Source organism: Mercenaria mercenaria, chromosome 11 (assembly GCF_021730395.1).
Source record: "Mercenaria mercenaria strain notata chromosome 11, MADL_Memer_1, whole genome shotgun sequence".
In the NCBI taxonomy this organism is placed as follows: Eukaryota; Metazoa; Mollusca; class Bivalvia; order Venerida; family Veneridae; genus Mercenaria; species Mercenaria mercenaria.
Window position 1 is genome coordinate 10,505,146 of NC_069371.1, and position 22,959 is coordinate 10,528,104.

At 36.7% G+C, this 22,959-nt stretch overlaps 1 protein-coding gene across 11 annotated transcripts in view; it reads left to right on the forward strand.

Annotated features, from left to right (window-relative positions):
• Positions 1–22,959, forward strand: part of LOC123531494 (putative sodium-coupled neutral amino acid transporter 11) — a 76,187-nt gene that overhangs the window by 31,319 nt on the left and 21,909 nt on the right. For 4 of the 11 annotated variants that reach the window (XM_053518541.1, XM_053518542.1, XM_053518539.1 and 1 more), the window contains 4 exons: positions 15,359–15,503; positions 18,663–18,737; positions 21,430–21,488; positions 22,714–22,789. In XM_053518541.1, the coding sequence (XP_053374516.1) occupies positions 15,359–15,503; positions 18,663–18,737; positions 21,430–21,488; positions 22,714–22,789 (355 nt within the window). Of the gene's footprint in view, positions 1–4,949; positions 5,371–15,358; positions 15,504–18,662; positions 18,738–21,429; positions 21,489–22,713; positions 22,790–22,959 lie in introns of all 11 variants that reach the window. The other 7 variants (XM_045312513.2, XM_045312514.2, XM_045312520.2 and 4 more) reach the window with 5 other exon arrangements.

Sequence of the window (22,959 nt, forward strand, 5' to 3'; positions counted from 1 at the left end):
CACAATAGCAGCTTCATTTATGATTTTATTTTAACCAAACTTGCACACAACTTGTGTCACCATAAGATCTGGATCCTTTCTTCAACTGGCGAAATTCCTTTATGGGTTCCAGAGTTATGGCCCCTGAAAGGGCCAGAATTAGCTATTTTGACCTTGTCTGCACAATAGCAGCTTCATTTATGATTTGAATTTAATCAAACTTGCACAAAACTTGTGTCACCATAAGATCTCGATTCCTTTTTTAAACCGGCCAGATCCCTTAATGGGTTCCAGAGTTATGGCCCCTGAAAGGGCCAAAATTAGCTATTTTGACCTTGTCTGCACAATAGCAGCTTCGTTTATGATTTGATTTTAACCAAACTTGCACACAACTTGTATTACCACAAGATCTTGGTTCCTTTCTTGAACTGGCCAGATTCCGTCATGGGTTCCAAAGTTATGGCCCCTTAAAGGTCCAGAATCGGCTATTTCGGCTTTTGCAGCCATATAGATACTTCATTTATGGTTTTATTTGATACCAACTTCCAATATATCTTCAACAACAATAAATCTTGGATTCCATGACAAATCAGATCCAATCGTAGGTTCCAGATTTATTTTATATCTGATTACCTCCCCTGATAGTAATCAAAATGGATTTATATCAGTAAGTACTTATAGGACTTATTTGAAATTTCATTATTGTCATTAGCTGAAACTGAGCCAATCAGGGTAGATAACTATGGACTGATTTTATTTCAAATTACCTCCCTTTATTTCAAATTAAATGGTATATCTCGTAACTAATGAAATACTGATCTGAAATTTCATTTATGTCAACAGATTTGTTTGGCAGATCCTCTTTTGTTCACTTACAATATTGTTTTTTTTAATTACTTCCTTTTACGTTACTATAAATACTTATTTTTAGTAACTTTTTTATTATTGGCTGTAGGGAAAACCGAGACCACTTTTCTGTGGTACAACATGGATGGTACCTCCAATTTTTAGGTGTATTTTGACATATCTGTACCTTGTAAGAATTTTGTTTTCTTTTTGGTTAAATTTCTTCCCTTTGTTGTTCCTGTCCTTTGGACTTAGATATTTTTTCTGAGGACCTTCTTGTCCTCAAGTGCAATGATAACAGGTGAGCGATATAGGGCCATCATGGCCCTCTTGTTTGAATTCCTACCCATGAAAGTGAGAACCTTGCGTCCAGACTCCATAGTAATACTATACTGGTTAACATCAAGATTCCTGTGTTCATCGCCACCACGAAAACCAAAAACTTTACTGTTGTAAAAGAAAACACCATCACTTAAAGCCTGTGTATTGCTGTGACCGATGACTCCCTTCTCCCAAAGATGTATCTCATCATCCTCCGACACAGGGTTGGCACGGTCCTTGTGAATGCCAACACCTGTAACAAAAACTCGAATCTTCACTTTTTAGCTCACCTGTCACAAAGTGACAAGGTGAGCTTTTGTGATCGCGCGGTGTCCGTTGTCCATGCGTCAGTGCGTCCGTGCGTCAGTCCGTAAACTTTTGCTTGTGACCACTCTAGAGGTCACATTTTTCATGGGATCTTTATGAAAGTTGGTCAGAATGTTCATCTTGATGATATCTAGGTCAAGTTCGAAACTGGGTCACTTGCCCTCAAAAACTATGTCAGTAGGTCTAAAAATAGAAAAACCTTGTGACCTCTCTAAAGGCCATATTTTTCATGGGATCTGTATGAAAGTTGGTCTGAATGTTTATCTTGATGATATCTAGGTCAAGTTCGAAACTGGGTTACGTGCGGTCAAAAACTAGGTCAGTAGGTCTAAAAATAGAAAAACCTTGTGACCTCTCTAGAGGCCATATATTTCACAAGATCTTCATGAAAATTGGTCAGAACGTTCACCTTGATGATATCTAGGTCAAGTTTGAAACTGGGTCAGGTGCCATCAAAAACTAGGTCAGTAGGTCAAATAATAGAAAAACCTTGTGACCTCTCTAAAGGCCATATTTTTCATGGAATCTGTATGAAAGTTGGTCTGAATGTTTATCTTGATGATATCTAGGTCAAGTTCGAAACTGGGTTACGTGCGGTCAAAAACTAGGTCAGTAGGTCTAAAAATAGAAAAACCTTGTGACCTCTCTAGAGGCCATATATTTCATGAGATCTTCATGAAAATTGGTCAGAATGTTCACCTTGATGATATCTAGGTCAAGTTCGAAAGTGGGTCATGTGCGATCAAAAACGAGGTCAGTAGGTCTAAAAATAGAAAAACCTTGTGACCTCTCTAGAGGCCATACTTGTGAATGGATCTCCATAAAAATTGGTCAGAATGTTCATCTTGATGATATCTAGGTCAAGTTTTAAAGTGGGTCACATGCCATCAAAAACTAGGTCAGTAGGTCAAATAATAAAAAACCTTGTGACCTCTCTAAAGGCCATATTTTTCATGGGATCTGTATGAAAGTTGGTCTGAATGTTTATCTTGATGATATATAGGTTAAGTTTGAAACTGGGTCAACTGCGATTAAAAACTAGGTCAGTAGCTCTTGAAATAGAAAAACCTTGTGACCTCTCTAGAGGCCATACCCTAGAATGGATCTTCATGAAAATTGGTCAGAATGTTCATCTTGATGATATCTAGGTCAAGTTTGAACCTGGGTCACGTACCTTGGAAAACTAGGTCAATAGGTCAAATAATAGAAAAACCTTGTGACCTCTCTAGAGACCATATTTTTCAATGGATCTTCATGAAAATTGGTCAGAATTTTTATCTTGATAATGTCTAGGTCAAGTTCAAAACTGGGTCACATGAGCTCAAAAACTAGGTCACTATGTCAAATAATAGAAAAAAACAACGTCATACTCAAAACTGGGTCATGTGGGAAGAGGTGAGCGATTCAGGACCATCATTGTCCTCTTGTTTTGTATTTGTGACAATGTTTAAGTAAATACTTATAACTTTGTAAACGTAGTTATTTCAGCGTACTTACAAGGGCGGTGCATTTGTGGAGCAAACCCGGTGTTTCAGTCCCCAAAAATGCATTTCTGTCTCACAAAATTATTGAAGAGAAAAATTTTAAGAAATAATTACATTGTAGATTAAATGAGCCGCACCATGAGAAAACCAACATAGTGCATTTGCGACCAGCATGGATCCAGGCCGAGTCTGGTCAGGATCCATGATGTTCGCTTTCAAAGCCTATTGCAATTAGAGAAACCGTTTGTGAACAGCATGGGTCCTGACCAGACTGCACGGATACGCAGGCTGGTCTTGATCCATGCTGGTCGCAAACGCACTATGTTGGTTTTCTCATGGTGCAGCTCAAATGTTCATCTTATGTGCATCATAGCTTAAAATTATATGATTTCGATTAATTATGGGGGTTTTGTTAATAGCATGTCTCCCGATCGGGTATAGTTCGAGCAAAAATAGTGGAGAGAGGAAAAAAAATACAAATATTTTTTTCTACAATTCTGTATATACAAACAATAAAAGACAACTCCGGATATTGTTGAATGTGTCCAAATGACCTGCAGATTCATCTCCTTCTTATTCGGGATAGGATAAGAGTTTTAACTTAACATAAAGATGTGCCAAGCTTGAAAAAAAAGAATGTTTGAGAAGAGATTTATTGCTTTTTATATTAAAATAGACAAAATCTATTTCAAATACCTTCATTTGTGAGTTCTTTTATCCTACTGTCCAGCTGCTTCCTGAATTCTGAGAAATGTGCATCTTTTTTGTCCAAAATGTTTACGTCCGTTCTTCCGTAAACTTCCCGTAACTCTCTTTGAATGGATGCTGATATGTTATACAAAGTACTTGGAGGATATGGTTTTCCATCTTTTCTCCTGCATTCAATAATGAATCTGGACAGCCAATAATCCATTGCCATGAGAGATTGTGTGGAAAGTTCAACTGGAACTAAACCATTGTCTCCAACCAAAGTTTCTGCCCTCGTGTTTCTCCACTTTGCCCAGTCTTCATAGCAGGTCATCGCCCAGCAATTTTGCTTTCTAGTATTTCTAGGAATTCTATCTTCCTTTCTTTTTTTTAATTGTTCATCACTGACCACAGAAACTGACTCAAAACTTTTATTTTCTGGGATGTCAAACTTAAATAAATCCTGAGTTGGCAAGAAATCAAGTTGAGTAACAGAAATATTTTCCGAATCACAAAGTTCATTCAAATCTATTTTTTCCATTTTGTACGAATTGTGAACCTAACCTAAATTTGCAACATTTAATGTCTTATATGAACTAGGGACTAATATAAAGCATGGGATTATCTTGAGTGATCAGTGTTCAATGGTCATTCAAATTATAGCATTTACTTGATAGCATCACAATAGGTCTAAAGTTATAATTGTGGATATTGCACAGGACAGTTTGAGTGATTACTGTATTTTATATCACGTGGTGTAAGTCGGATAGACAAACTCGTGACCGTGTCTATTTGATATATACCCTCGCTGTGCTCGGGTATATATCGAATAGACACGGTCACTCATTGTCTATCCTATACGTATATGTGTATGCACTGAATTACTGCTTGTAAGTCATTTATCATTCAGAAAGAAAATCTGACTGTTTGACCATCCTGGTGTGCAAAAGGAACAGAGTTTTGTTTTCCTTTTGGTAGGTGGCCTGTTAAGTCTGTTTTGAATGAGGGTTTTTTTTAGTTGTCAAAAAATAAAGGAATAACCTTCATCAGTGACCATTGATTTACATGAAATGGAAATTTGGTGGCCTGCATCAGCTTTGCATAATGTGTAATGATGGGGCTTCGTATCTATGATACTAAAATTGTATGGTAATCTTTCAACAGAATGCATTTTTTGTACTACTTATTTTGTGATTTTGAGATTAAATATACACAAAACACTGAAATAAAAAGTCAGAAGATTTTAAATGGTTATAGCCTATACTTAAGCGGTAGAATAGATCTGAAATATGCATGTTTTACCAGAGTAAAAACATGTTGTGATGTAAAGCTTTACAACATGTACTGACATTAAAGGTATTGTCACAATAAAAGAAAATAATAATAAAAAGACTGACACTGTTTATTTACAGTAGGGATTTAAGAAAGGTACAAATTAGAAAGATTCCTGAATAAGTATTAGTTGTATAACAATTTACAGGCTATATATTGTACAGCAGTGTGAGAGTATGAATAATAACCCTATTAACTAAAATGTTACAGTATAAATAATATGGTAAACTTCCATACTTTGGAACTGTTTGGAATTACTGGACTGGAATTATAAATATTCAATTATTTGTGGAAAGAGTGACATTAACTTGTAACCATGGAAACTGCAGCCGAAAACGTGCCAGGGACTGCAAATGAGTTGAAACCTAGGTCCACAGTAAATTCCACAAATAAGGTAACGTCTTAGATTTTAGTTTTACCTCTATATTATGAGTTTGGATTTTATTTTACTACTTTTTTAGCTGACATGGTGAGCTTTTGTGATCACCCTTTGTCTGTCCGTCCATCGTTCATCCGTCCGCCTGTCCACAATTTCCTTGTGAACACGATAGAGACCACATTTTGTATTTGATTTTAATCAAAGTTGCACTCAACTTGCATGGGCATAATATCTCAATCCCTTTCAAAAACTGGCCAGATCCCTTCAAGGGCTCTGGAGTTATGGCCCCTTAAAGGGCCAAAATTCGCTATTTTTGGCCTGTGAAGACGATAGAGACAGCATTTTGCGATCAACATTAATGAAACTCGCACACAACTTGTATTGGCATTATATCTAGGTTCCTTTCGAAAACTAGCCTAATCCCTTAATGAGTTCCAGAGTTATGGCCCCTTAAAGGGTCAAAATTTGCCATTTTTGGCTTGTGAACATGATAGAGACCACATTTTGCAATCAATTTAAATAAAACTTGCACACAACTTGTATTGGCATAATATCTCGATTCCTTTTGAAAACTTGCCAGTTCCCATCATAGGTTCTAGAGTTATGGCTCCTTAAAGGGCCAAAATTTGCTATTTTTGGCTTGTGAACACAATAGACACCACATTTTGCAATCAACTTTGATCAAACTTGCACACAACTTGTATTGGCATAATATCTCGGTTCCTTTCGAAAACTGGCCAGATCCCATTGTGGGTTCCTGAGTTAAGGCCCCTTAAAGGTCCAAAATTCGCTATTTCGGCTTTTGCAGCCATATAGAGACTTCATTTATGGTTTGATTTGATGCAGACGTGCAAAATATCTTCAACAACAATAAATCTTGGATTCAATGACGAATCTTTTAGATCCAGTCATAGGTTCTGGGGTTATTTTATATCTGATTACCTCCCCTGATTTGAATAAAAATGGATTTATATCAGTAAGTACTTATAGGACTCATTTGAAATTTCATTATTGTCATTAGTTGGACTTGGACTATCAGGGTAGATAACTCTGGACTAATTTTATATCAAATTACCTCCCTTTATTTCAAATTAAAATAGGTATATTTCTTTTATGTCATCAGATGGACTTGGACAATTAGTGAAGATACATATTGACTGAATTTATGACAAATTACCTCCCTTTATTTTTTTATGTAAATGAATATACCTAGCAGCTTCTAATGAGATTGGTTTGAAACATTATTTATGTCTTCCATGGTAAGAAATTTCAACTTTTACTTAGTTTTCTAGTATATTGTTGTAAAGGCTTGTACTCTGTATCTTCTGTATGCATATACTGATGCATTATTACCTCCCTTGATTTTATTAAAAATGGATTTATCTCAGTAAGTATTTATAGAACTTGTTTGAAATTTCATTATTGTCATTAGTTAGACTGAGAGTATCAGGGTAGACAACTATGGACTGATTTTATGTCAAATTACCTCCCTTTGTTTCAAACTAAAATGGGTGTATCTCAGTAACCAATGAAGATACTGATTTGAAATGTCATTTGTGCCATCAGATGGACTCGGACAATCAGGGTAGATAACTTTTGACTGAATTTATGACAAATTACCTCCCTTTATTTTATGTAAATAAATATACCTCAGCGGCATCTAATGAGATTGGTTTTAAATTTTATTTAAGTCTTCCAGGGTAAGGAATAGTCATGCTAGTACAAAAATGCAGCATTTGAGCCTAGGACCCTCAAACTTGGTATGACAAATGGCTATGACTGTTATGTGACCCATAGGTCAAAAGGGACTTTTACAAAAAAATATTTATCCTGATTATATTTAAAGTGTATGCCTGTGTGATCTATGCCAAAACTTGATCTTATCATTAAGAGCAATGGTACTCAGGCGAGCGATATAGGGCCATCATGGCCGTCTTGTTTGTAGATGATATATTTAGCACAATGCAGACATTTTTAGCTCACCTGTCATGACAGACGAGCTATTGTGACCGCTTGATGTCCGTCGTCCGTCAACAATTTCGAAAAAGATCTTTTTCTTGAAAACCACTGGGCAGAATTACACCAAACTTCACAGGAATGATCCTTGGATGGCCCCCTTTCAAAATTGTTCAAAGAATTGAATTCGATGCAGGGCAACCAAAAGGAAAAACTTTAAATATCTTCTTGTCCAAAACCACAGGGCCTAGGGCTTTGATATCTGGTGTGTAGCGTCATCTAGTGGTCCTCTACCAAGTTGTTTAAATTATCCCCCTAGGGTCAAATATGGCCTCGCCCCGGGGGTCACATGGTTTATATGAACTTATATAGGGAAAACTTTGAAAATCTTCTTGTACAAAACCACACAGCCTAGGGCTTTGATATTTGGTATGTAGCATCATCTAGTGGTCCTCTACCAAGATCGTTCAAATTATCCCCCTAGGGTCGAATATGGCCCCGCCCTGGGGGTCCCAAGTTTAACATAGACTCATATAGGAAAAAAAGTTTAAAAATCTTCTTGTCTGAAACCACAACACTTAGACCTTTGATATTTGGTTTGTAGCATTGTCTGATGGTCCTCAGCCAAAATTGTTCAAATTGTACCCCAGGGGTGGAAAGAGGCACTGCCCTGGGGGTCCCAAGTTTTATATAGACTTATATAGGAAAAAACTTTAAAAATCTTCTTGTCTGAAACCATACGACCTAGGCTTTTGATATTTGGTATGATGCATTGTCTAGTAGTCCTCTACCAAAATTATTCAAATTATGCTCCCGGGGTTAAAAGAGGTCCTGCCCTGGGGTCACTTAGTTATTATGTGAGTTATATAGGAAAAAATACTAAAAATCATCTGATCCTATTTCCAAGACTGTTTAATTATAACTACCTGGTAACCCCAAGTAATATGTTGTCACTTGACTGTGACCTTGACCTACTGACCTACTTTCTTGTTTTTTAAGATACAGCCTTGAAATTTTGATGACATAAACAGTTTTGCACACCAAGCGTAAAACTGAATTTCATTGACCATGAATGTGACCTACTGACTTTCTTAATATTTTATCATCAGTTTGACATTTGAAACCTGTAGCTCATATTACTCAGGTGAGCGATCCAGGGTCATCATTACCCTCTTGTTTATCTTGGCAGGGCTGGAATAACGTTATAATAGACATAATGCTTCCCACCCCGCTCTTGATATAGATGAAATACAATTTTTGGTTTACTCCATTCTGTTATAGACAGCATGTATATTATGATAAAATCATTTTACCAAATATTTTTAAAAGAAAGTTACAGTGTAGCCTTTTACATTACTGGATATTGATTGTCAATATTACCAAATTATTGAGTTTTCGCTAAACTGAATTTATTGAGTTTTCGCTAAACTGAATAATGTCTCTTGCTATTGTCATATTTTATTGGCCTGGCACTCATGAATATTCTGTACGTTTCAGTAAATTAATTTTTGGCTCTCAACCCTAAATAGCAATATAACTAAATTAATTTTTGGCTCTCAACCCTAAATAGCAATATAACTATCAAAGAATCAATACAAGATATGCATCATGTAGCTGTGTGGACAAAATTTTCAGCTGCCAGTCTTGGAGTTTTAGGTTTGAGTCCTATATCCAGCCATGCCATTTTGTTTTTAGTTCACCTGTCACGTAGTGAGCTTTTGTGATCGCCCTTCGTCTGTCGTCCGTCCACAATTTCTTGTCTGCACAACAGTGGTTTCATTTATGATTTTATTTTAACCAGACTTGCACACAACTTGTATCACCATAAGATCTCGATTCCTTTTTATATGCCCTAAGGGACGTATTATGTTATCGCCTCGGTGTCCGTCTGTCAGTCTGTCTGTTGGTTAGCAGTTTCCCTTTCGCTCTGTAACTCTTGAACCCCTTTAAGGATTTCAAAGAAACCTGACACAAATGTTCAACTCATCGAAACGATGTGCAGAGTGCATGTTTTGGATCTTCAAGGTCAAGGTCACACTTAGGGGTCAAAGGTCATATGACTTTGTTTTGTGTGTATATTGCTCTGCATTTGCATTGCATTGCAGTGCTCTTTTTTAATTCGCAGATCCTTCTTTTGTTCACTTACAATAATTTTTTTAATTACTTCCCTTTTATGTTACTATAAATAGCTTATTTAGTAACTTTTTTTATTATTGGCCGTAGGGAAAAACTGAAACCACTTTTCTGTGGTACAACATGGATGGTACCTCCAATTTATAGGTGTATTTTGACATATCTGTACCTTTAAGAAAATTTCAACTATATTTTCTCTTGCTTCTTTTGATTGATCTTGATTATGATTTTTTGACCTTCTTGTCCTTCAGTGTGACAGCTTTTGTTAATAATAGTGACCTTGATCCCAGTGGCTCAAATGTTATCCCAAGTTAGGTTTTTATCTGCTATATACAAAGATCAGTAATATTATATCAACCCAAACAGAAGTAATTTGCCAGAAATTGCATTTCTTTTAGTAAATGTGACCTTGACCTCCACTGATACAGATGACATCTAAAAGCTAAAGTCTTACTAAAAAAGAAAAAGAACCAAGAAGAAAAAAGTTCCCAAGCAGCACTTGTACAGCTATTCATCCGCTACCATTCTTATTTCCTTATTTCAAAAAAAAATTACTTAAGACGATTGCCTTAGCCTTCTGAGCCACATTGGACTATTTTTTATATTATGTGTTAAGGCTCAAAATTTAATTTTAGTAAAATAATTAGAAATATGTTTGTGTTTAAGTTATGGTTCTTGTTTAGTATACTTTTTCTTATCATTCTATAATGTAATGTAATTATTGTTTGATTGTCTTTTACAATATCTGTAAGAAAAGACAAGAAAGGGGAACAACTCCTCCTGATTACCTTCTATCTATATTCAAAGTTTGAAGTCAGGCCCTTTCATAGTTTTATGATTATGCTTTGAACAAGAAAAGTGGGAATGGGCAGACAGACCAGACCAGACCAGACCAGACCAGACCCAACTCAACCAGACCTGACCAGACCCGACCCGACCCGACCAGACCAGACCAGACCAGACCAGACCAGACCAGACATGGATAGACAGACCAGACCAGACCCAACCTGACCAGACCCCATCCAACCAGACCCGACAAGACTAGAGAAGACTTGATATGGTTTTGATTACCATATCTTCAAAGGCTTAAAATGATTCTGCTTCAGAATGTGTGGGAAAGAAATTCAGCAAATCCTCAATTTAGCAGTCTAAAGGAAGACATATTATACACTGATGTAAAAAACTATGTTGTAGTTAAGCAGCAATTCTAGCAAACGCTAAAAATGTGATGAAACAGGGTTTCAAGTTGGCATTGGATATTATTTGCTGTATTTAAACATAGTAGCTGTATATTTGAGCAGTCATAATTGATAATTTGGTTGAGAAATTATTGTACCCCCCCCCCCCCCCCCCCCCCCCGACAACAAAGTTGTAAGGGGGGGTATACTGGTTTCAGGTTGTCTGTCTGTCTGTCTGTCCGTCTGGTCGTCTGTCCGTAGACACAATCTTGTGCACACCATCTCTCCTTATCCCCTTGACAGAATTTAATGAAACTTCACACAAGTGATCAGTACCAACAGTAGTTGTGCATGGGGCATGTTAGGTTCTTTTAGAAAAAGAATTTGCAGAGTTATGGGACTTTGTTTTTTTGTTACTATACTATATACATAGACACAATCTTGTGCGCACCATCTCTCCTCATTCCCTGGACACAATTTAATGAAACTTCACACAAGTGATCAGTACCAACAGTAGTTGTGCATGGGGCATGTTAGGTTCTTTTAGAAAAAAAATTTGCAGAGTTATGGGACTTTGTTTTTTTTTTACTATAATATATACATAGACACAATCTTGTGCGCACCATCTCTCCTCATCCCCTTGACACAATTTAATGAAACTTCACACAACTGATCAGTAACAACAGTAGTTGTGCATGGGGCATGTTAGGTTCTTTCAGCGACAAAAATTGCAGAGTTATGGGACTTTGTTTCTTGTTAACATACTATGTACATACAGTCTTCATATGCAATCTTGTGCGTGCCTAATCTACCAAACCCTTGCACACAATTTAATGAAACTTCACACAAGTGATCAGTACCAACCCTAGTTGTGCATGGGGCATGTTACATTCTTTTAGATAAATATTCTGCATAGTTATGGGACTTTGTTTTTTGTTACTATACTGTATACATACAGTCTATGTACATACAGTCCACATAATTATGCAGTCTTGTGTGTGTCAGATTGCAATGTACTGTGTCAGTGCATGCGGGGGGGGGGGTACATTCATCACCTTTAGTGATAGCTCTAGTTAAATCAGTAAATTAAAGTTTCATGCCTAGAAGCCTTTGAATAGGACATTTTGTTGAGATACTATTATACTGCAGACATTCAGTTATTTTTAGATGTCAAGGATTATTGTTTGTTATATAGCATAAATAGTTAATGATTTTGATATATTTGCTTGTTTACGCTTCTTAAAGAATAATTTCTTTTTAATCCCCCACCACAAGTGGTGGAGGGTTATAGGAATGGTCTACGTCTGTCTGTCCGTCTGTCCGTAACACTTTCGTGTCCGCTCCATATCTCCTAAATCCCTTGAAGGATTTTCTTAAAACTTGGGTCAAATGATCACCTCATCAAGACAATGTGCAAAACTCATGAGTCAGCCTTGTCGGCTCAAGGTCAAGGTCACAACTCAAGGTCAAAGGTTTGAGCCTTCCATTTTGTGTCTGCTCTATATATGTCCTAAACCCCTCGAAGGAATTTTATAAAACTTGGGTCAAATGATCACCTCATCAAGACGATGTGCAGAAGCCATGAGTCAGCCATGCCGGCTCAAGGTCAAGGTCACAACTTGGGGTCTAAGGTTTGAGCCTTCCATTTTGTGTCCGCTCTATATCTCCTAAATCCCTTGAAGGATTTTCATCAAACTTGGGTCAAATGATCACCTCATCAAGGCAATTTGCAGAACTTATGAGTCAGCCATGCCAGCTCAAGGTCAAGGTCACAACTGAGGGTCAAAGGTTTGAACCTTCCATTTTGTGTCTGCTCTGTTTCTCCTAATCCCCTTGAAGGATTCATGTGAGACTTGGGTCAAATGGTCACCTCATCAAGGTGATATGCAGAACTCATGAGTCAGCCATGCCAGCTCTAGGTCAAGGTCACAACTCAAGGTCAAAGGTTTTAGCCTTCCATTTCTTGTCCACTCTATATCTCCTAAACCCGTTGAAGGAAATTTATAAAACTTGTGTCAAATGATCACCTCATCAAAACGATGTGCAGAACTTATAAGTCAGCCATGCCGGCTCAAGGTCAAGGTCACAACTTAGGGTCAAAGGTTTGAGCCTTCTATTTCTTGTCCACTCTATATCTCCTAAACCCCTTGAAGGAAATTTATAAAACTTGTGTCAAATGATCACCTCATCAAAACGATGTGCAGAACTTATAAGTCAGTCATGCCGGCTCAAGGTCAAGGTCACAACTTAGGGTCAAAGGTTTGAGCCTTCCATTTTGTGTCCACTCTGTATCTCCTAAACCCCTTGAAGGGTTTTCATCAAACTCGGGTCAAATGATCACCTCATCAAGAACACTTGAGTCAGCCATGTCAGCTCAAGGTCAAGGTCACAACTCAAGGTCAAAGGTTTGAGCTTTGTATCTCCTAAACCCCTTGAAGGATTTTCATGAAACTTGGGTCAAATGATTACCTCATCAAGACGTTGTGCAGAATTTATGAGTCAGCCATGTCAGTTCAAGGTCAAGGTCACAACTCAAGGTCAAAGGTTTACCCTGGCACTATTCATAACAGTGGCAGGGGATTTAGCTGTCTTTCAAGACTGCCTTGTTTATATTATCATGTATGTAACTGCACTCCATTATTTTGGTGAGTAAACTTACTAGGCCATAATAAAAGGTCACTGAAACATATTCATGGCACAGTATCTACATTTTTCTATGCTAGACAACTGCATTTACATCATCTCCCAGAGAGTATAATTTAAGACCTGATGTGAAACATGAAATGTTAGCAGGCTTGTTGTAATGTATAACAATCTCAGTAAACTCAAACCTGTATTATTTAGCAGCCAGTTAAAAGGGACAGACGTAAATAACAACTGTATGCTATGCTGCAGCATAGTCAAAATATGGTGCATGCACAGCATAGTTCAAAGTTGATTTATTGCAGAATAACCCAAGATAGATTTTGTTGTACAACAATGTTGGTTATTAGCTGGTCCTGTTAGAATTATGCATAACATCTATTTGGACAGCTGTTAAAAAAATTAAAGCCTTGAGGATATATATAGTGCTAAGACTGGTCAGCCTGGTCTCTGTATAATGTGACTGGGTTTGGCGTCATGTCACGTGTCTACGGCGTGATATTCCATTGAGGCAGCGCTATATAGTTGGGCATTGTGCTCACAGCTGCAAGTAGAAAATGTCGTATGACTGAAAAATTGTTGAAAAAACGTTAAACCCGAACACACATGTACACTTATAACATGACCACCATATCATATATAAAATGCAACAAGTATCATACTGTATAAAGGTTTTCACACAAACCTACTGGTGTAGGACCATCTTCTCTCCTATTAAAAGTATATCGTTATATTATATCTTTTATGTTATGAAGATAGCCCCTGTATGATTATTTAAGAGAGAGTTCACAAACAGTAACAAAAGATATGGTATTTTAGAACCAGTCTGATCATCTTTAACAGTACTTGAGAAATTGATTAGTCTGGGGCATCAATTCTATCCCTAGGTTTTTCAGGGAGGTTCCTGAGTGGATCTCTGCCATCACTTGACGGATGCAGGCAGCTACATTCTGTCTTTAATTGAAAGTAAGACCTCAAACAAATTTGGTTACTGGGGACTTCTTCCATCACAGCCTGCATGGAGGTTGAGAGGAGGTTCCGTACTAAATCTCAATCTAGAGATTACAAAGCTTGCACAGATAGAATGGTTGCACTACTAAAAACAATTTATTTCCTGCAGATATTGTATTGTTAAAATTTTAAAATCTTGAAACAGTCTTCTTCCTACTTCCCACTCTCTATGATTGTACATTCATTCTTCATCCTTTATCCTTCCATATAAATAAAGCTGTATGGGGAGACATATTAATCTTTGGTGTTTTCCCCTTTCCCTCAGATAGTTTTGACTGCACTTATTGACTTAAGGTGATGTCACTTTTTGAATTTTCGGTGAATAACAAAAAACCAAAGAATATTAAGTTCTTTCCAAAAACCGTTATATCATGATTCAACCAAATAGTTTCTTTTGTCTACCAGAAAGGAACAATTCTTATATCTTAATATTGAGATTTGATACCTTTATAACAGACAATAAACTAAAACAATAGACATTCATATGTGACGTCGGTGAGCTCAACAAAGCAATTTCAAGCACAAATATTAATGTGGAATATAAAGTAAGTTGCACATTACAATATCCGTCCAAGATACTTTCAAAAACAATGCATTTGCAGAATAGAGAGATAAAAATAAGTTTGACAGCTCACGAAAACTAATGACAAATTTTGACAGGTATATGATGACTCATGACCTAATTAATTTTTTTCTGTTATTTCTAACTTCCAGATTGATTTTCATAAAATAGGTATTCTTTATTGTAGCTTACAACTCATACATTTAAACAATAAAAGAATATATTGTTACCTCACTGATGTTTTGTCTATCCATCTCTCGTACGAATTCCTATTGTTTCAGTCATTTGTCAGTAATTAGAGCAACTCACAGTGTTGCAGTCATACAAAACACATCCCTTGTTTTCACATAGATATTGAGGATTTATCTAATGAGCGCATGTATTGGAAACACAATTTCAATACCGACTGTGTATTGTAATAATGCTAAACTATCTCAGTCGTGACGTCTCCTTAAACATTGTGTTTATTCTAGTTGTTCTAAGAAATCACTGAATGAATTATTTTTTTACTTAATTTCAGACTGGGTCAGATTTTTCGGACACATCCAGTATGAGCGAGTCAAAGCACTTGTTTGAAGATGATGGAAAAACAGACAAGGAGCAGACCAATGTACCTATGACAAGTTTCAACTTCATCAACTCAATAATAGGATCTGGTATTATTGGTAAGAAAATAAGAATTTCTTATAAAGTGAAACTGTCAACACAGTTATAGCCAAAAGCCCATATAAGTTAAGATAATACCAGTGGCAACAAAGAAAATCAGGCAGAACAAGAGCTGTCTCCGTAGGATGACACATGCCCCCCGATGGCACTTTGAATGAATAGTTATGGCCGATGTTAGAGTTTAGGACCTTTGACCTACGGAGCTGGGTCTTGCGCGCGACACATCGTCTTACTGTGTCACACATTCATGCATAATTATTTTAAGATCCATGCATGAATGACAAAGATATGGACCGGACATGCCCATCAATGCACTATCGTGAAAAATGATCTTTAACGTCTAAGTGTGACCTTGACCTTTGAGCTATGGACCTGGGTCTTGCGTGTGACACGTCGTCTTACTGTGGTACACATTCATGCCAAGTTATTTGAAAATCCATCCATCGATGACAAAGATATGGACCGGACACGCCCATCAATGCACTATCCTTTAATGTCTAAGTGTGACCTTGACCTTTGAGCTACGGACCTGGGTCTTGCGCACTGCACGTCATCTTACTGTGGTACACATTCATGCCAAGTTATTTGAAAATCCATCCATCGATGACAAAGATATGGACCGGACACGCCCATCAATGCACTATCCTTTAACGTCTAAGTGTGACCTTGACCTTTGAGCTACGGACCTGGGTCTTGCACACTGCACGTCGTCTTACTGTGGTACACATTCATGCCAAGTTATTTGAAAATCCATCCATCGATGACAGAGATATGGACTGGACACGAAAATTGCGGACAGACTGACAGACCGACAGACTGACAGACCGACAGACTGACAGACCGACAGACAGACAGACGGTTCAAAAACTATATGCCTCCCTTCGGGGGCATAAAAACTAAGGTCATCGTCAATGGAGTTAGCTATTTTTTTTTCATCAGTAGTTGAATTAGCCCATTTCTTTATCATCTGTAGTGGAGTTAGCTCATATTTCTTTGTCATCCATAGTGGAGCTAGGTCACTTCTTTGTCATGGGTAGTGGAGTTAGCTCATTTCTTTATCATCAGTAGTGGGAATAGCTCTTTTTTTATCATCAGTAGTGGGAATAGCTCTTTTTTTATCATGGATAGTGTAATTAGCTCATTTCTTAAAATTTGTCACCAGCAGTTGAGTTAGCTCATTTCTTAATCATTGGTAGTGGATTTAGTAGGCCAAGAACCGCAAGTCTTTTTAGCATATGGCCTCATGTTTGGCCCTTATCAGGTGAGCTTGGAATGCTCTTATTTAACAGCAGATGCTTCCTTACTTGGTTGGAAAATTGATTGCTTTGCTTTTAACTGTCAAGATTTAATGTGTCTCCAACCTGATAAGAGACAAGAAGCTGCCATTGTTTGCTTATCTGTGCAGACTGAAGTCATTTGGAAGAACAGATTGTCAGGGCATGATTTATTGAGCTTACCCTGCAGAAAACATGCTGAAACTACAGAACTTCAATAAATGAGCACTCTCTGTCACATGCTTAGGGAAGTTTGTTTCATTTAATTCTCTAGTGTATTATAAAGAATAGATCTTCCAACTGGTAATTTATCAAACAGAGCAGCTGGCCTTCTGAAGGGAAATCTCTTGAGGGAAATTCTTTGAGAAACTGTCTCTATCACAACTTAAATGTTTCATAAAATCTGACAAAGTAAGGCTATGCTAAATTCAGGAATATTCCTGCCAATATTTATGTATTTTGAACATGTTTTTTTTCAGAATTTAAAACCTGATTTATCATATGACTGTTTGTGAAGGTTTCTGTACAAGTGGGCAGATGAAAAATAGAGTATTTTATCTTAGAAATAAATTAAACTGTACAATGTGTATATCTCCATAAATTTTAACCAGTATCTCTAGTTATGGCCCTTGGAACAGTCTAAAATGACAGTGACAATTAGACCAATTTTTCTCTTTCATGTCAGCCATACCTACACAAAAGATGAATTTATAAAATCTAGGTCAAATTTTCTAACCAGCCTAGCTAGTTCAGACCAATACCTCTTAGAATCAGTCAAGATTGTCAAAATTGACAGTGTCCGCTCATAACTGGGGTATAGTTTTGTCCATCTCAACATTACTCATACAGGAAATAATGTTGTACTTCAAAGTCTACATCCAGCTTGATAACCAGCCAGTTCAGACAAATACCTCCAGAGTTATTGCCCTTTAATTAGTCACAAAAATTACAAAAATGTCATTGTCAGCTCAGTGACTAGAATGCTTTTTTTTTCAGAGCTGAACCACACTTGTACAAATGTTCATGTCTATAAATTTAGGCTTATCTCTATAAATCTAGGCCTATTTGTTATGAATCTAGGCCAAGTCCTATCATAGTCTATAACCAGCCAGTTCAGACTATTTGGTTCCGACGAGTACCTCCAGAATCATTATAAGTCCTTGAATTCAAGTTAAAATTACGAAAATTATCATCGTCAGCTCAGTAACTAGGATACTTTCTCTCAGAACTGAACCTAATGTTGTACGAAGTGTGTTATAATTGATCTGAAGTAGGTAAGTTTTATAAATATGAACCAAAGAACAATTTCTTTTATTGGTATATAGCCACTACTCTGACAGATCACTTCTGAAAGTACATTAAAATGATCTAAATTACTCTACGATCATCTCTGCTTCTCCAGTATTAATATATCTGCATTGGCTAACGCGGCAAAAATACTTCTTGGTTCATCCCCTTGCCACAGTGATCTTGAAATTGAAAGTGATATCTTATTAACAGCTGGGGATAGCTTGAGCATATTGGCATCAAACTTCTAAGTCAGTGGATGACCCCTACAATTTATTGGGTCATTAAATCAAAGGTAAAAGTCGCAACATATTTAATACTGAAAATATCACATCCAGTTACCTCCGGTAGACTGGCATAGGGGGCATATGTGTTTTACAAACACTATTCGTTTATTTTATGCTATTAAATTATATTATTACCTAGCCAGAAGATGCAAAATTGTATTCTTTAGAAATTGCATGTGGCATGAAAAAGATAATAGTTTTACATTCTGTGAAAGCTGTGAATTTATAGAAGAGTAGGGAATATAATGTCAACCACACTGTAATGTTTAGGATGTATATATATATATATGTTCTGTTTTACAATTTTCAGGTATTCCCTTTGCATTGAAGCAGGCTGGCTTTGGACTTGGCATTATATTACTAATTTTGGTTGCCATGATAACAGGTAAGCAGCAGCTTGTCCATTGTCATGCTGTCAATATTATAGCTAAAACACCTCAGAATTACACCATACTTTTTCCTGGAACATCCTGCCATGGACTTTACTCCAGGTTGTTACAGTTGTTCAATTTGACAGCATTTAGGGACCATTTGAGCTTCAAATTAAAAAGAAAACTTGAAATGACTTTGAACAGAACCATTCAATGATAAATCTTCTTTAATAAATTTTTGCTTGTTTGCTTGACTGTTCTTCAGAGGTCTTTCTTTATGTATTGATATAAACTAAATCTTCAAATTTGAAATTGATAGCCTGATTGCAGAATGATTTTGTTGGAATTTTCTTTGGGTGAACCTCTATCGAGGATGATGAAGTTTTTGTGATTCCTAAAAACATGGCCATTATGTGTAGGCCTTCTTCTGTATGTGTATTGAAGAATACTTCATTTAGTCTGAAATAACAAGTATGATTTTGGAATAACAGGCCTAGATCCAAGGGTGAGGCTTTTGAAGTCTATGCCCCCCCCACCCACCTCCCAAAGTTGCTGTGAAATGACTTATACTTACTTTAACACAAAAATGCACCAGAGGCCACCTTTTTATACCGTTCGGTATTTCAAAGCTTTCCTGACCTGCCCTTTCTGTACCTAGGGGCTGAACACCATTGGGGGTTCTGTCAAAAAAACATCTCCAGTGGGTTTTTTATGCCTCAATCTCTTCCTGCATTCAGATTAAGGATATTTGGGTGCTCAGAATTTAGACCCAAAAATGCACTAGAGGCCACCGTCTCATACCTTATTTTCTAAAAAATTTCCCAGATAGCCCCTTACAAAAGGAGTACCATCTTCCAGCACCAATCCTTGCTCAGCACTATGAGCCTTGACCTGTGCCAAACTCTTCCATCCCTCAACCACCCTCCTCCTCCCCCTCCCCTTCCAACACTCCCCGACCAATTATGTTAAAACCATGTTGATTTATTAAGACATGGCTGTGGTTAATGTATGAAATATCTACAGCCATCATGGCCCTATTGTTTTAATCATTTATATCAGACTAATTTTCATAATTTCTTGGTTCCAGCAGTTTCGACAAAGCAAAACTCCCAATTGATAGAATTTCATATGCACTGATTCCTGTCCCGATTTTATAGCCATTTTGACTATAACAATGAGACTTTATGCCCGAAAAATGAAAGGACTTAGCAGAAAACAAACCATGCACTTTTGTCAATGCCTCCATCTAATCCAATTTCTTTGCCTGATTAAAAAAAAATCTTAAGTTCTGATGGCAATATTGGCAAAACAAAATGCCTGATAAGGTCACTGGTCCGACAGTCCTTGTGATGTGTTAAGTGTTTCACTGTTTAACAGCCTGGAGAATTGTGAATAATTTTGTTAGCAGTTTTGAGTTTATTTATGGCAAAAGAATTTGTTTGATGAAAGATTGCAAACCCCTAGACAATTTGTATTGATTCTGAAAGCAAAAGGAATATTGGCGTTGAGTGTGTCTCTTGATTTGCTTTTTCTAAATATGGCTTTTATTAACAGTTGCTGTTGTACTTGTTGGCAAATCTAATACAGTCAATTTATAATAACTTGTTTGTTTAAGACAGGACCCTGGGGAAAATTTGGGCCCTCAAAGGGTCTAATAGGCATTATACATGTATTAAGAATACTTTGAAAAATGTCTTCCTCAGAGGTACCAGAGTGACATGATAAATTACATGTAACATTGACTAGTGGCTCCCTACCATGTTATATTAGGTGGATCTGCAGTTGTTAGAGGGGTCAAGAGTTTTAGACAGAGTTACATATTGAAATTAAAAAGTCTTTTGCAAAGGTTGCTAGGCATATATAGACATGAGATATTTTACAAGTGGGCTTGGTTTATAACAAAATCTTGGACAACCACAGGGTTAGTTGGCATAAGAGAAATCTTAGTCTTGTAGCTAAGGTGTCTGTCATTTATATTAACCCAGAGGTCAAGCATACAAGCCTCGCTGGGGCATGACCATACTTTGTCATATGACACCAGTACTACTTTTTTAGGAAATAGACATGAGAATGATTCAAGTTAGCTCTTTAGAAAAAAAACTCTGCACCTACCTTAACCAAAGGCTCATGGTTTAAATTAGCTAATCATAAAAGGACTAAAGTAAATTAGTATAAACTTATGTAAAGTCCTTTAAAGATGTTGTTTTTAGCTCACCTGTACAGGAATTGCTACGGGTGAGCTTTTGTAATCACTCAGCATCTGTCTGTCACCCAGCCCTCGGTCCAAGCAAACAGAAGGGCATTTGGTAAATTCTTTTCGTTCCATATACTAAAATTATTAAAAGCAATATTAATTTGTTATAGAAAAATGACTGCCAGAAGTGGGTCTAATTTTCTGTGTAATGGCTCTATGAAACACTTTGGAAATCTTCTCTGAATCTGCAGCCCAGTTTTAAAATGATTTAGCAGAAATATTTCTTGTAAACTGGTTAGAAGTGTGAAACTCTGGTGAGTGGTATAGGGCTATCATTGCCCTCTTTATGTATGTTTATTATGGAAATGTTATGTTTAGGCACACTTCGTGTGGTTCTCTATTCATCTGAGTGACTGGTCCATTTTGGCCTCGACTTAGAGCACTTCTGGATTTAGAATATTTTTTTTCATAGGATTCAGTGTAATGTTTATACAGTGTTTCTTTCATTTCAGATTATTCAATAATTTTACTGATAGAAGCTGGAAAACTGTCAAACACAAATACATACCAGGTAAACAAATTAACTATGTTCATTGCTTATTGAATATACCAAACCCAAGTTTAGCAGGTAGTGCAAAATGCATTTGACAACATTATAAGCAGCTATTGTCATATGCTCAAAGAATCATTGCATATTTATGTAAACACTTTAATAGCAGTTAGTGACTTGACTGGTTGTAAAATAAAAACTGACAATTTTGTTGAAAAAAATCCTTTCATGAGATATGTTAAATATGGAGATGTTGAAATTTTGTAAGTGTACAGGTATGGGTATATTTAGAATTTCATTTTAGATTTCAAAAAGCACCTGAGTTGCAATGTTCTCACAACTTGGCCTTGCTGTCACTTTCAAAATGGAAAACAGTTATCTCAAATTGTAAACATATAGATGTATGTGAAGTGAGCAACTCGATGACATTTTTTGACAATTTTCAACCTTTTCTTTTTAGCTGGACTATTCAAAGAATAGGGGAGCTATCCTACTCACCCCGGCGTCGGCATGGGCGTTAGCCTCAGCATGAGCGTTAGCGTCACACAAGTGTTAAAGTTTGCGTACCATCCCAAATATTTTCAAAGTCCATTGAGACATTGCTTTCATATTTTGCATGCTTGTTTACCATCATGACCCCAGTCTGTAAAAAGGAGGAGGCAAGTCTGTCAAGCCTTTTGACTGAATTATGGCCCCTTTTCGACTTAGAATATGCTTATTGTAATGTTAAAGTTTTACTCAGTGCTTATATTATACTATCAAGCACTGAGAATAGTCGAACATGCTGTCAGCTGACAGCTCTTGTTAAATGTTGAAGTTTGCGTACCATCCCAAATATTTTCAAAGTCAATTGAGATATTGCTTTCATATTTTGCATACTTGTTTACCATCATGACCCGAGTCTGTAAAAAGAAGGAGGCAACTCTATCAAGCATTTTGACTGAATTATGGCCCCTTTTCGACTTAGAATATGCTGATTGTAATGTTAAAGTTTTACTCAGTGCTTATATTATACTATCAAGCACTGAGAATAGTCGAACATGATGTCAGCTGACAGCTCTTGTTATATTATACATGTTGGTATACTTGAACAAACAAATCTTGAAAGCTTGACCTATCAGTAGTGTCCAACACCCTCTACTCCATATATTATGCAAGGCTCTTTAGTATCAATGAATAATATAAACACGTATTATAATCTTAACTAAGAAACAAACCTATCTTATTTATATTATTGTTGTTACAGGACATGATGCTGGTGGCATGTGGGAGACCAGGGTTTTATCTTCTCACCTTTCTACAGTTCATTTACCCGTTCATTGGTATGGATATTGTTTCTTTCTTCTTACATATATTTACCTCAAAAACACACAAATCATTTGTTCTATCATATATTTATAAGGCATTTATATGTAAAAGTGAATGGCACTGAAGTGCAAATGAGTAAGCTTTTGATCACATTGATTGTCTAAATATCACTACTCGTGAGGTG